General features: G+C 32.3%; 2 protein-coding genes across 8 annotated transcripts; one reads left to right on the top strand and one right to left on the bottom strand.

The window, feature by feature from the left end:
• Positions 1-271: 271 nt before the first annotated feature.
• LOC132912729 (polycomb protein Asx) lies at positions 272-7,444 on the bottom strand. 4 transcript variants are annotated; one of them, XR_009659265.1, is made up of 8 exons: positions 6,802-7,444; positions 6,401-6,660; positions 5,145-6,269; positions 4,779-5,060; positions 3,846-4,670; positions 3,522-3,758; positions 725-2,835; positions 272-609 (listed from the first exon to the last, which is right to left on the bottom strand). XR_009659265.1 is itself a non-coding variant. In XM_060970434.1 (8 exons), the coding sequence occupies exons 1-8, from the start codon at positions 7,055-7,057 to the stop codon at positions 915-917; spliced, it is 3,297 nt and encodes a 1,098-aa protein (XP_060826417.1). In that variant the 5' UTR covers positions 7,058-7,444; the 3' UTR covers positions 272-914. The 4 variants fall into 4 exon arrangements, 3 of the variants coding, with proteins under 3 accessions (XP_060826417.1, XP_060826406.1, XP_060826424.1); XM_060970434.1 differs by having other exon boundaries at positions 272-952; positions 2,562-2,835; XM_060970441.1 differs by lacking the exon at positions 272-609 and adding an exon at positions 3,159-3,202 and having other exon boundaries at positions 2,757-2,835.
• Positions 7,445-8,252: 808 nt separating this feature from the next.
• LOC132912765 (retinoblastoma-like protein 1) lies at positions 8,253-14,441 on the top strand. 4 transcript variants are annotated; one of them, XM_060970485.1, is made up of 8 exons: positions 8,253-8,514; positions 9,025-9,556; positions 9,620-9,916; positions 10,639-10,740; positions 10,934-11,031; positions 11,141-11,521; positions 11,606-12,991; positions 13,071-14,441. In XM_060970485.1, the coding sequence occupies exons 1-8, from the start codon at positions 8,377-8,379 to the stop codon at positions 13,257-13,259; spliced, it is 3,123 nt and encodes a 1,040-aa protein (XP_060826468.1). In that variant the 5' UTR covers positions 8,253-8,376; the 3' UTR covers positions 13,260-14,441. The 4 variants fall into 4 exon arrangements, with proteins under 4 accessions (XP_060826468.1, XP_060826459.1, XP_060826485.1 ...); XM_060970476.1 differs by having other exon boundaries at positions 11,138-11,521; XM_060970502.1 differs by lacking the exon at positions 10,639-10,740.
• The last annotated feature ends 209 nt before the right edge of the window (positions 14,442-14,650 follow it).

The following is a 14,650-nucleotide window of genomic DNA, read 5'->3' as shown; positions in this document are numbered from 1 at the left end:
TAGAATTTTTCCACACAAAAATTTTCGTTTGGAAACAAACAAAAGTTGAAACGTAAATAAATAAACCAAAAATATTAATGAATAAAATCTAAAATACAGACAAAAGAGATCTAGATGTAAACGGTTTTTACTATCTTTACAATAAAATTTACCAAATCTTTTATGTTATCTTAAGATATCTATTTACATATTAATTGATGCAATATATGTTTATGCTTGTACATATGATACAGAAATAAGGTAATATATACATACGAGTAATACTGATCAATTACAAAGTTTACAATGAATTTATTTAAAAGAATGAAATTCGCGTTAAAAAATGAAATACAATATGGCGAAAATTTCAAGGAAAAATATCATCACAGCCGTTGATTCTATTAATTACTAGAAATGTAAAATCGTGCAATTATAAAATATCAAAAGATTTGTTTAAAACATTAAAATGATTCAAATATATATGAATAAAATATTCTATGCACGACAATAATGTGTTAAAAGATAATACAAATTTTATGGTATCCATGCCAAATTTGAATGCCAAAACTTATATCATAGAAATAACAGAATCCTTTATCTTCAGTATTATGTTGTAACTTCCGTGATGAACTTAAAAAGAAAAGATAAAAATAATCTCATGGTTTGAAAGAAATACTCTTTTATCTGACTTAATACTACTTTTTTAATTTCAGCATTCTTAAATATAGAATACCTTTGTACATACATGTTAAGTAGCTATTGCTGTTTCCGACAGGTAATGCGTTATCGTATAAAGTACGAATTCAGCGTACGTTGCATTGTGACGAAGTATACTTTGCAGATATTTGAAGATGGTTCTGGGTCTTGTAACCGCATCAGAAACTTAAAATTGCTCTGCTCCGTCATACCGCTTAGATGTTGTTTTCCCACAACACTCACGATCGCCAAATCCGCACTTTAGTCATCACGTACACTGCGCATATTAAACGAATATGATTTTATTTACATTTGAGCGACAAATACACAATGGTTGTTCTATCGAATCGCAATAATACTACATGCTCTTATCTATGATTTCAAAGAAACATATCAGTACGAAAATTTATCTTTATATACCTATACGATAAACACAATTTGTATGTTCGATCAAAGTCGATGACAGATACTTTTTTTAGCGAAACATGAATCATGTTATTGTACTTATACACAGACGCAACGATCGTAAAATATTTGGCTATAATTGCATAAGAAAATAATATGATAGTAGCTCTTAATTTTTCGAAGATCTATTTCGTGGTAAAATAAGAATCATATTCCTCATAAAGATTCAAAAACATATATAAAAACTTGGACATCTGTAAAATGCGAATTATGTACACAATGTAAAATGTTGGTTGTGGAACTATGGTTTTTACTTTTATGCGTTTTCTTGTTTCATACTTCGTTTCATGATATTTAATTTCATGTTAACGTGAAGCAAATAACATATCCGATATTTATTCTAGAAAATTGTTTACAACGAAGTAAGAGATAAAGCTAAAATATGTAAATTCTACCATTCATCTAATTAGATCGTCACTGCAATAGATTAATAATATTAATCATCAATAGTCATCCTTAAACAACATTCCTGTACAAGATGTTCCATTATAGTAAGTGTCCCATGATGAATGAAACTTTGTCCTTGCACTTAAAAGCTATGTTAACAGAAATGAGTATGAGAGAGCATATAAGAATAAGTCTCTGACTTCCTTTAATAAAAGTTGAGATCAGCATGTACAGGAATATCTTCTAGGTAATAAGAATAAACTCAAAGTTCTACTAATAAATAAATAGTACAGACGTATGTTGAAAAATGTGATGCTTACTGGAAGACGGTATTAGAGTCTGACTATAAGAGATTTATTTTTTTTACTCTCTTTGATGAGAATTACAAAAATACAGTTGTAATATTTCAATCATTCAAATCATCAATTACAATTGTATATATACAATCACCAATTAAAGACATAAAAACCAATCAAATTATTTTACAAAATATTATTTTATTAAAATTTTGGCAAAAATCATTCATTATCATGAAACAAATAAAATGAAATATATTAAAATACAAGACAACATAAAGAGAAGATTTTACGCACAAGCAACCGCAAATTAATACTGAAAAAATAATCACAGAGAAGACAAAATTAAAGATTCAGAAATGTTTGCAACTGTATTCATTGATTCTCTCCGCTACATGAATTACCACTTACATTAAAGTGCTGAACAACAAATTCGGTTGCCCGTACGAAGTCTTCCAGCTTTATTTTCAAATTCATGCAATATATCATTTTTGATAAAGACTCCATTCAAAATAATATGTTTATTCGTGATTTGATACTCAGCACTCTACACGGCCTCTTTTTAATTTATACAGAAACAATTGTTAAACAATGATTAACGTATCAGACAGGTAGCACAGATACGTTGAGGCCCGATGCAATCATCGTGACAGAACGCGCCACACTGTCGACATATTACCATAGCACCTCGCATATTACATTCGCAAGGAGGTGGTGGATCTCCACCCATGATCATACCAGGTGCTCCGGGTTCAGCGCCACCGCCTCCTCTACCATCGGTGCCCCTTGCTTTCAACGTTACGGCCTGATGCGAACCTTCTCCTGCACTGGCTGGTCTACCACGTACTAGATGCACCCCGACTCCCATTCCCGCGATCTGAGGAGGTAGAGGTGGAGCAGAAGATGCTCTTGGTGCACTGTCTCCAACTCCTGTTCTCTGTACCAGTATATATTGACCTAATCCGCCTGTTGTCGTGGATCCTAATTGTGCTACAGTATTGCTTTCTGGAACCTAAAAATGTTGTTTAACGATTAAACCTTTTAACAATTTTTTTTATTTTAAAGCAGTAATTTAAATTTATATCCTTCTCTCATAGGAGATATAACTGCAATTGGTTGGTCATGAGAAAAAATATATGACGCCCAAATATTTTTATTAATATATGTAATTCTTTTATCCTTGTTCTGTCTATTTTCAAACAAGAATCATTCTGTAAAATAGATCACTTTGATATTTCATTTTGGTTGTTGCTCATTTGCACAAAACTATTGCGATATTGTTTCTACTACTTTTAGAAACTCAAAACTAGTAAGTAGATTTATTTATTTAGGTACCTGTATGATACAGTGATCATCACAAACCACCCGCAAGATTAGCACTGTACACACAGAAAAATATGAAATAATATATGATGCAATCTTGAGTTTCTACTTTATGTGTGAATATTCTAAACATAGATTGCAAGATCAAATAAATTTTTGAAACATTTAAATTATAATGATATCCCTAATATTTTTCTGTTCTATTTTGTTATTTGTATTTATAAATAAGATTTTGTATTTCCTTCTCAATATACTTAGGACCTAAATAAAACTAAATTAGACAAACAATGCACCCTTGTTTTCAGAATAAAATAAGAAAAAATGTAACACATAACATGCTACTATCATATAATTTCTACGAGAAGTATGTCATACCTCTGTGGAAGTAGCTTGACGTGCTGTTGCAAACACGTGTCTTAACATAACTGCTTGCGTTTTATTTTGAGCTTGTTTATTTTGTATCGTCTGTGATGGTTTCTGAGTTTTGACCGTCGTAATTGTACGACCACCAGATTTATTCGTCGTAAACGCTCCATCACCTCTGGCAAGTAAACTAGGAGGAGGTTTCAAATGAGCCTTCAGTTGATCTCTATTTGGCGAACTTTGTATGACCTACAATAACACAAATACATCTTATTTCACATAAAACAAAAATTAAATGCCAAACTCTTCTAACAAAAGTTGATTTGTTAAAATTACCGCTTGACATATTTGATAGCTGCGTTCTAAGTTAACTGCACCAGGAGGTTCTTTTGTAGTACTACGAGATCGACCTCCTCCTTGTTCTTTATTACTATTCCTGGAACCTCTTTGACTACCTTGATTATTAGAACGCGAAGATCTTGAGGACACAGCGACCGCCGTTCCAGGATATTGTTGCTGCTGTATGGTTGCTACAACTTGTCGTGGTTGCGTAGGAGCCGACGCTTGTTGTTGAATAACAATAGTATTTTGTGCACGATTTTGTGGTTGTACACCAATCGCGGCCGTCACGGTATTCGGAACTTGATTTTGAGTTACGGTGTTTCTAATATTCCGTGTGTTGCTACTTTGAGTATTTAATTGAACGACTTCTTCTTGCGTTCTCATTATATTCACTTGCGAGGTTGTATTCTGTTGATTCTGAATTTGAGCAGTAATTGGAGATGTGCTATTCAAAGTCGATGCAGTGTTTTGGTCAGAATGAAAGCTTGTTTGTACAAATCTGATGGACTGCAGTTGTGGAAAGGCAATAATAGGCGAGCTTTGAGACTGAAAATTTTTCATTATACAACTCGTTCCTGGTGTACCGATTGCGAGATTTTCTGACTGAAACGGAGTTCCCTGAACAACTGGTAGTTGAATACAGTTGACTGATTCTACATTAGAATCTGCATTAATAAATTGCTGTGGTGGGTTAGCTGAATCAGTCGAAGTGGGTGTCTCGTTGCATTCGTCCTGAGTGGTTACCGTAATGTTAGCGGCCACAGATCCATCAAGAGCTGCAGCTACTAGTGGCCATGGAACTTGAAGCTCTTCCTGAGTCTTCATAAAATAAAATTAACTTTTTTCAATACCAAAATACATTGTTGGTGATTATACATTACAAAAAAGAGATACGAAATTATTTGAAGTTTTTATCAGTACACTTACCCTATTATTATTGTTAATATTATTAACTGTGGGGTCTACCGACCAACTACATTCTAACATTTCAGAACAAACATAGTTATTTGCTTCTCGAAGAGCTTCATCTTCGTTTCCACTATTTACATCTTGTTGCTCTCTAGCAACTTCCGATTGCCCCGAGACCACTTGCGTTTCAGTTTCTTCGGCATTATTCGACCCCATTTCCATTCCATCAAGAATAGGGTATATTATTTCTTCAGAACATCCCGAAATCTCTTCGTACACTTCGCGCATTTCTCCCCTTACCTGAAAGAGGTGTATCATATTTGTTTTTTAACAGAACTTGATAATTTTATGTTGTAAATCTTTACAAACGGTATAAATTATCACCTCCAATTCGTGAATACGTTGTAACGTTTCACTGTCGATTTCCATTCCTTCAGGAATTTGCGATTCACCGTCCGTTGGATTCTCATGAGAAATCTGTGTTGCTTCAGTTTGATTGCTATTATTTAACGCAGAATCATCCATAACGATTTCGGTCGGTCTAACTTGCTCGTGCGATGGTGAAGTCTCGAGTATAGTTGTAGTCTCACAGTCAGACATTGGATAAATTTGTTCTTCCGATATTTGAGATATTTCCTGTTTCGAAATTTGCGGTACTTGATCTATGGAAGTTTGAGACGTACATTCTGTTGATAATTGGGACGATGTCTCCCTGGATGTATGAGGGATTTGTTCTGTTTGTTCACTAGATCTTGGTGAAGTATTCTCTTCAGGTAAGAGTATTCTATTTTCCTCGGATACTTCGAGGATGTGGTTCTCCATTGATTGAAGATTCTTTTCATCTTGAGGTAAATGAATTTCTTCGTCATAATTCGTCGTGTTTGAAATACTTTCTTGACAAACCTGAGTTACTACTTCATTCTCTTCAATTATATCTTGTTTTTCTGGAAGATCAATAATTTTCTCGTCTTCCTCTAATTTATCCTGATGCATTTCAGTATCAGCTATCGTTTCTACAGAATTTATCTTTACAGATTCTATATGTTTTTCATCGATTAATGTATGCGTTGTTTCGTTATATTCTGCTGGTAATAATTCTTGTATTTCTGTTGTTTCGTTCAATTCGTCTGAATTATTTATACTAGTTTCAACTTTACAATTATCATCTTCGATTTTTTCTTCGGACATAATAGGACAGGGAGTATCTGATACAGGTGTATCTACATTAGATTCTAAACGAAGTCTTAAACTTGAACGCGTTACAGCTCCGCCAGATCTTGTTTCAGTAATACAGTGAAGACCTGATCTAAGTTTAGGTTCACGTTTCTCACCCCATATGGGTTCAAAATGTTTAACTTTCCATGGATCCAATTTATTCTTATCTCTCTCTGCCTCCATCTTCAATCTTTGTTGATTCTCTGGAGTAAACTCTCCTTCTGCCAAACGTTTACGCCATTCTAGGCAAGCTCGTGCAAAGAATTCATTATTTAATCCAGATGTAGCAGCATCCTGGTAGCAACAGATAAAATATAAAGTTTTATAAAACAGATATAATTTTAAATATTTCAAAAAAAATAAATAAATAAGATAATAAAGCATTATAAGTTAAGCATTATTAATAAACACATTGTTAAAATTACCTGTCTATCTACAGCTGGTAAAAGTTGTGCAAGTTTCCTTTGATATAAAGGCGGTAAACCTTGAAAAGTATGCCTATTTAAAAGAGCACGTAAACTTGTACTTGCTAAGATACTTGCTGGAGACTCAAGATCTACAAGACCAGCCTCTAGTTGTGCAGTTGCTGATAATCGTTTTGTTGATCGTCTACGTCCAGATTTTAAACTAAATCCTGGCAAGCTTGCTAGGACTTCTCTCATTGTAGCAGCAGGCTCTTCGGTTGCTATATTTGAATAACGTTATACTAACATATATAACAATAAAATACTAAATCAATGTATATTGAAATTATTAAAATATTATATCATTTTATTTATTTATTTATACTTATGTAAATATAAATTAGTAAATATATCTGACTTACTAGTATTAATATGTTGTACATTATTAACAGGAGAAGGAGGATCATTCGGTGGAGGTGGAGGTAATGGTTTAACGACAATCCTTGGAAGAGTACGAGAATTGCCAGCTGCAATTGTAGTATTTTTCCTACGCCTCTTGGCCTGCTGTCGTAGTGCATGTTTAATAACTTTTTTACTGTGCACCATGCTAGAATAGCCAGAGCAACCTGGACTAGTTTCACACCCTTCACCTTTGGCAAGTTCTACATCTGTGTCCATGACAGTACCTATACTGTGAACATTGTTGATTGAAATGCCGGCTAATCGAACATCAATTCACAATAACACTGTGTTCGACCAAAAGCGGATTTTCCACGTTTTATTTCATATTGTAGGAAAAAATTAAAAAAAGCGATTACTCTGATTGGAGAGAAATAAACATTCTTTAGTAGTAGCACTTTACTGACATTTCGATATAATCAAGGAAACTTGAACAATTTATACAGTATCATTTAATCCATGTCATTTAAAGATTTGTGCACGCAGAAAATTCGAATGAATTTACAAATTTCACAGCTTCTTAATCTATTGGCAAAATGCCACTCGGAAAAACTCGCGAAGTTCCGCTTCTATCGGCCATATTGTATTTACATATTTATACCATGAAAGCGCTATCAACATAGAGAGCGCTTCTTAGTTTCATCAGGTTTCATAAATATCTGTCTATACGTCGTCTGTACTAAATTTAATAAATACCACACAATTCTTTTGAAAACACAAATAGAAGTACAAGCGAAGTTATCACATGATACCTATATTTAACATGTATGATTTAAAATAAACAACAAAAAAAGAGATATTTTCAACGATGTAAGAAATAACATATATAGGAATAGCAGAAAGATGAATATGCTAAAAGTATCTTGCTTTCCGCCAAATACTTTTTCACAGGTAATGCAAGTGCACAAATATTTATATATATATATATATAAATATATATATTTCACTATAGAAGACCAATAAGAACACATCATTTTAAATTACAAAGAGTAAGATTTTGACATTTGATTGGATAATACGTAGTATCTTAATAAAAATTTCGTGGATTCTATTAATGAATAATTTAACGCATAAATGAATCTTAATCAATTTATTATTTATACGTATAATAACATTTATAAATAACAAACAATACGTTTTACTCCTCTAAATTAAAAAGATCTTGTCCGAAAATTTTGCCGCCCATTTTGGTTTGATTGTTTCAAAGAATATAAAAACTACCAATTCGTATTTAATGCTTAGGAATTTTTTAAACGGACATTTTCTCATTCTTCTTATAATCCAAGATATATTGCATAAAATATATTATTTTGAAAATAAGTCAGTTGCGGAATATATTAAATTTTCGTGCAAAATCGACCTAAGGATTTTTTTCTTATAATTGCTATTCTACATTTCCCGCCAACATGGCAAATATGGCGGAGCTCGTGTCGTTTCCCGCCAAGCCCTCACGGAGCTCTCGTATGGCGCACCTCACTTATATATCAGTATAAATTAATCGTGTTTTTTTGTGGTTTTTCTCAAGTTTTTACATAAAAATGGGGCAGTCAGACGATGTAGAAGATTCTACTTACAGTAGACATCAAGATTTGTGTCAGAAATTGAATATGGATGCGACTGCTGCATCTGAAGCTTGGAAATCTTATGAGACTATTCGACAAAATTATACTCTTGAGGTATTTTTTGAATTACTCATTATCTTAATCATTTCACATTCTATTCATTGTTTCAGATTAATTAACGTAGTTTCTTCATCTTTGAACTATAAATCGAAAATATGTTTCTTTTGCTGTTTATCTACAATATACAAATCGTTTAACTCCCCTGCTCATTGTTTAACGTTATTGAATTCGCGGTTTGTTTTACTCAACCGATTAAAGCGCACCAATTTAAAACAATAAGACTAAATGTTAGTTGCTTATATAAAGTATTTTTATTCAAACACAATAGTTAATTTATGGAAGAACCTGATATAGAACTACCATAATTTGATCCTCTACTATTTAAAAATTGACATTGATTTTAAATATTATTGCATTCATCAATGTCTTACAATGTAATTTACTTTTGTCTACTGTTATTTATAAAATTCTATATAAGATTTATGTGTATATTTTTTAAAAGTAATATGTATACATGTATCTGTATAATCATGCACGCATAGAAATTCTTGTCTGTTTTTTCAGGGTGATCAGTTACATTGGATAGGGTGTGCATTATATGTAGCTTGCCGTAAGTCATCTATACCTACTGTTGGAAAGACTGGTACTAATGTGGAAGGAAATTGTGTTTCATTGACACGTTTATTACAATTGTGTAATCTTCCTTTGATACAGTTTTTTACAAAAAGTAAATCTTGGGCTGACATGGCCAATATGTCACAAGATTTTCGTTCAAAGATTGAGAAACTTGAAGGAAACTTTGCAGTGTCAATGGTTATATTCAAAAAGTATCAGCCAATCTTTACTGACATATTTAAAGATCCTGTAGATGATATTTCACGGCCACCAAGATCAAGGAGACACAAAGCAATGCCTTGTACACCTGCAAGAGTATTTGAATTTTGTTGGACATTATTTATTTGTATAAAGGGAGCATTTCCAGATATCTCTGATGATTTAGTTAATTCTTACCATCTTCTCCTAGTGTGTTGTGATCTTATATATAGCAATGCTTTGTTGGCTAACAGGAAGGACCTATTAAATCCTAATTTTCCTGGTAAATATATGCTGATTATGTATGTAAAAAGAAATAGATTTTTACTTATATATTTTTTGACAGGTTTACCATCAAATTTTAATGATGAAAATTATACTCCACCACAGACAGCAAATTGTATTGTTAGCTTATTATGTGAACGTCATGAAGCTATTGCTGTTGAAGCTAAAGTAATTAAGGAATATTATCTGAAAAATCATATTAATAAATTGTTCAATGAAAGAGTTCTGCGTGGTGATCAGACAAATTTCTCTGGTATTTTAGAAGCTTTATATTTTGATGGAAATAGCAAAGCTATCAACAGAGTGTATGAACAACATGTACTAAGTGTTGGAGACTTTGATGAAAGGATTTTCTTAGGTAACTTCTTTTTTGTGTTGTCACTCTATATTAACCTTTTTTATAGCTTCTAAACTCGCTTACTACTAAGGAAACAATGCTTGTAAATAAAATAGTGCTCTTAACTGTATGCCTGTATGCTTGTTGTTATACATTTTTGCTTTCATAAACATAGGTTGCTTGTAAATCATAAATTTGAGTAAGATATGGATCTTATTATTTATTTTATCCTATATTAATTAATATAACTTATCATATATGTATGAAATTACAAATTCAGATAAAATGATATTCTATTATTTTTATTTTTGTTTAGAATGTTCATAAATGGCAAATTTTCCTATCTGTATATATAATAATGCTTCAAGTGCAAGCCTGTTTTCTTATGAGTTGAAAAGAACAAGAAATGAAAGAGAATAAGAAGCAGATTCATTCAGTTGATTCCTTTAGTCACTAAATAATAGTTTATTACTTTGATTTACAAAATAATGAAATCAATATAGTTATCCTTTCATCACAACATGTAGATTCTTAATGAATCTGTGAAAATTTTCTAGGACATTGCTGTAATTATTTGTATAAAACTAGTAAGGTTATTTTATAGATTTGCTTATGTTTTTTTGATTTGCATTTTTTAATAAAGGACAGATAATGACCTAATAATCTTTATTTTGTCTTTTTGAATAATTTTCATTTCTTGCTGTTAATCAATTTGTGTCTGCTTTATCTTGATTGTGGTATAGCTGATTGGAGAAGAGTGAGATTAAATGGAATATCAAGTTTGGAAATTGTTGGAGAAGATATAGCTTATCATGCTAAATTATCTAAACGTATTTTCATGAGAGGTAGGTTTATAGTACATGGAAAGCTGCTATAAGAAAGTAATAAGCTTGGTAGTAAATAGCATAAGGCTTTGGCATGAATGCATATAAATTCTAAATTGTTTATAAGATAGTTGTATATAATTTATCCCAAAATATTCAAAAAATGGAATATTAATATGTTATAAATATTATACATAATTTTATTTCATTTCAGGTCATGATGCCAGTAATAACATCGGTTCACCTACACAGATGATGAATGTTGGTGATCTTCATGAACAGTTTCAAATGAAGAAAGAACAATATAGCGGAGTAAGTATTAAAATAATTATATATATGCATTTATCATTTTCATAAATCTTGTACTTTTAAACAAATTTTTGTTGTAAAAAAATTTATGTATATTTAATGTTTATAGCAGATACAACACTTAGCTCCACCCACTCCATTAACTGGACGCAGTTACCTCAGACCAAAAGATATTACTAATGTGACACCAGTATCCACTGCGACGCAGAGTGTAATTCGACTCCAAGCTATGTTAGCAGGTCAAACATCACCGAGCGAAAATTTGTTGCAAATCTTAAATAGTTGCTCTCAAGACGTAAAGACGCTCGTTGAGACGAAAGTCAAAGAGCTCGGAGAACTATTTTGCGCCAACTACAACAAAAGTACAAACGCGAATGATACCACGTCAGATTTTGGGAAGATGAGACTTTATTTAGGTCAAACCCTTTTCTATAGACTTCTAGAAATGATTTTAAATGACGAGAAACGCAAGAAACCAAATTATGACGTTACGGTATGTTGATTAGTGATTTAAAATTTTAAAGCTTAAAGAAACTAAATCAGTAGATGAATAATATCTTATCTTGGTATGTTATAGAATCTTCTGACAAAAGAAATCTTTATTCAGTGCTTATTTGCCTGTTGCTTAGAGATAGTCATTTACTCGTATAAAAGTAATGACAAAATCTTCCCTTGGATTCTGAACGCCTTGAATTTAGATGCCTACTATTTCTATAAAGTGATAGAAATTATAGTTAGAGCGGAAAATCAATTATCACGCGATGTTGTAAAGCATTTGAATCAAATAGAGGAAAAGATATTAGAATCACTTGCATGGCAAAGTGATAGTCCTTTGTGGGGTGCCATTCAATCCACGCCTGAAGGTGTACCAAGCTGCGAAGAAGTTTCTTTACCAGGCATGCTGGAAACTGTTGACCCAAATATACCAGGACAACCCGTGTTGAGAAGAATCGCTTTGGATCGTGGTACTCATCACGATGTTCAACAAAGCCCTATTTCCTCTGCTTCAGAAAGATTTCAGTCTCCTGTTGCAGCATCTGGTGTAGCTAAGAAACGTCTATTTCCTGACACTAGAATCGGTGGACAAAGCGTCTTACGAGTGACAGGTCAAAGTGTTTTACCATCAAAAGTTCTGACCATTGATGGCAATTCAAGAATACTTCTCTTACCTGAACAAATTACAGTTCCAAGATCATCTAGTGTACAATCTACAGGTACTCCGATGCAAACTGTAGCAGTTAACAGAGAACCAGCAAAACCAAAACGAACCGGTTCTGTCGCACTATTTTTCAGGAAATTCTATAATCTAGCTAGTGTACGCATGCTAGATTTATGCGGTTCGTTAGAAATAATGGACATCGATTTAAAGAAGAAGATATGGACGATCTTTGAGTACTCTATTAAGGAACGAACAGAATTAATGAAGGACCGTCACTTAGATCAAATTTTAATGTGTGCAATTTACGTCATATGCAAGTTGGCAAAGATGGAGAAGAATTCGTTCACTGAAATCATGCGATGTTACCGATTACAACCACAAGCAGAATCTCACATATATAGATCAGTACTTATAGCCAAAACACCGTCCGGCGAATCACAAAAGAATAATGAAGAGATCGGGCAGAAAGATGTATCCGATAAAGAAACCAATGCGGCACCTCCTACGCCTACAAACATGGCTGGGACTTCGCAGAACTTCGGAGAAGAAACACGTGGGGATTTAATTAAATTTTACAATACAGTATACGTACCACAGGTGAAAGAAGTGGCGAATAAGTTGGGACTAGCACGCGGAAGCGTAATGAATCTATCATTAAGTCCATTACCGAAAGGGAAACCTCCCGCGAGTTCACCGGTGAGACGTGTCACCAGTAGTATTATGACACGTACATTAGATCCGAAAGCTATTTCTGCTTCTCCAGCACCACAACTTAGTTATTGCTTTAGTCGTAGTCCTGCTAAGGTAAATTAAAGTCGCATATTCCTTATGTAAAATTTTATTGTTAAATTATGTATTATACGTATTTTTTTCTTATTTATAGGATTTGGAGGCTATTAATAAAATGATGATTTCTGTCGACCCGAAAAGATCTGTGGGCAAGCGACTTTTAACGGATGAAACCGACGTGGAGATGTCAGATGGAGGACCATCTCCGATCAAAAAAACAACTACATTTGTTGCGCGAAAATTGGAAAACATAATTGGCGAACGACGTACGCAAAATCAATAAGAGAATTTAATTGAACGTTAAAATAACTTATTGAAACTATGGGTAATGAAAGGAAAACTATTTTTTTGAGACGTCTTCGTTCTCATTAAATAAAAAATAATTAATTAAAAAATCAAACAAATAGGAACAATCATTTTGAAGTTGAATTTTTGTTTCTTGGCTGTGTGGCTTAAAATAAATGAAATGTTCGCTCGAAATGTTCTCAGGTATGATCATGTTAGAAACAGAGAGAAAGGCCGTGTAATAACTGATCGTACGTAGGAATAGGATAATGTTATATTAGATAAAGCCAGAATTTTATTTCCAGTGCGCTTTTTCAATTATTTCAATGAATTTAATTGAAAGAAAGTTATTTTAAGCATTGTTTCAAAAGCAATAATTCCAGGATGTAAAAAAGTTAATTTGGGCATTTCCTTAGCACTTCTTCCTTAGATGTAGTTTAATTTTAAATATTATATTTTCGTTATGTAAGTATTCCGTATCACATGTTAATAGAGAAGATACGAAAAACATATATTACGTGTCTATCAATTGATAATTATGAATGAATCGTTCGATTTTCGTGTTACACTGGAAATGATTCTGACTTTTATTGATATCGCTGATCAGTGATATTTTAATCAAGTTATGTACTATCTTTACAATTATATATATTAACTTATATATAATATATGATGAATTTGTAAAAGTTACGGTCATAGACGTTAAAGAAATTTTATTTTACCAGTAGATTTAAACATGCTACAAAGGCAGTCGAGTGCTCGAAGCATGCAAATACGATCTGGGTGATATTTAATTAAATGTACGATCATTTGATATATACATATATATATATATATATATATATATATATATATATATATATATATATATATATATATATTGTTTGATCTTTCGATTATAATAAGTTATTCGCGTGTCACGGAGATTTCGTTTGTTTCGTGAACTGAGACTTTTTCAATTTCCGATCACACCTAACTAGGTGTGTAATGTTAGGATGTAAGCGTTCTTTTTTATTTTTCTGTTTTTTTTTTTTCCAAATTTTACATTTGATCTCATTAAATTTGTCTTTTTATTGTCAAACAATACATATTAAATTACAGATAATATTATTAAGATTAGATCGATATTTAAATAACTTAGGGTTTAAAGGAAAGCTCTCATTTGTCCAAGAAATTTTTCCTGAATGAGGAACAAAAAGAAATTTGTAAAAAACTTGTAAGTAAAAAAACGAGTCGATTATCTCGCACAGAAGTCATAACGCGATTGTAATAACAATATTTTCAGTATCGTTATTACGCATGACAGTTTACAGCACAAATAGTGTACTTGAAAAGTTTTTGAACTAGAATAATATAGTTCTATGAGGAAGAGATCTTGCTTCTCATACA

The sequence above is a fragment of the Bombus pascuorum genome, chromosome 1 (assembly GCF_905332965.1).
Source record: "Bombus pascuorum chromosome 1, iyBomPasc1.1, whole genome shotgun sequence".
In the NCBI taxonomy this organism is placed as follows: domain Eukaryota; kingdom Metazoa; phylum Arthropoda; class Insecta; order Hymenoptera; family Apidae; genus Bombus; species Bombus pascuorum.
Note: the sequence above shows the minus strand (reverse complement) of the source record. Positions and strands in the feature narration are given on the sequence as shown.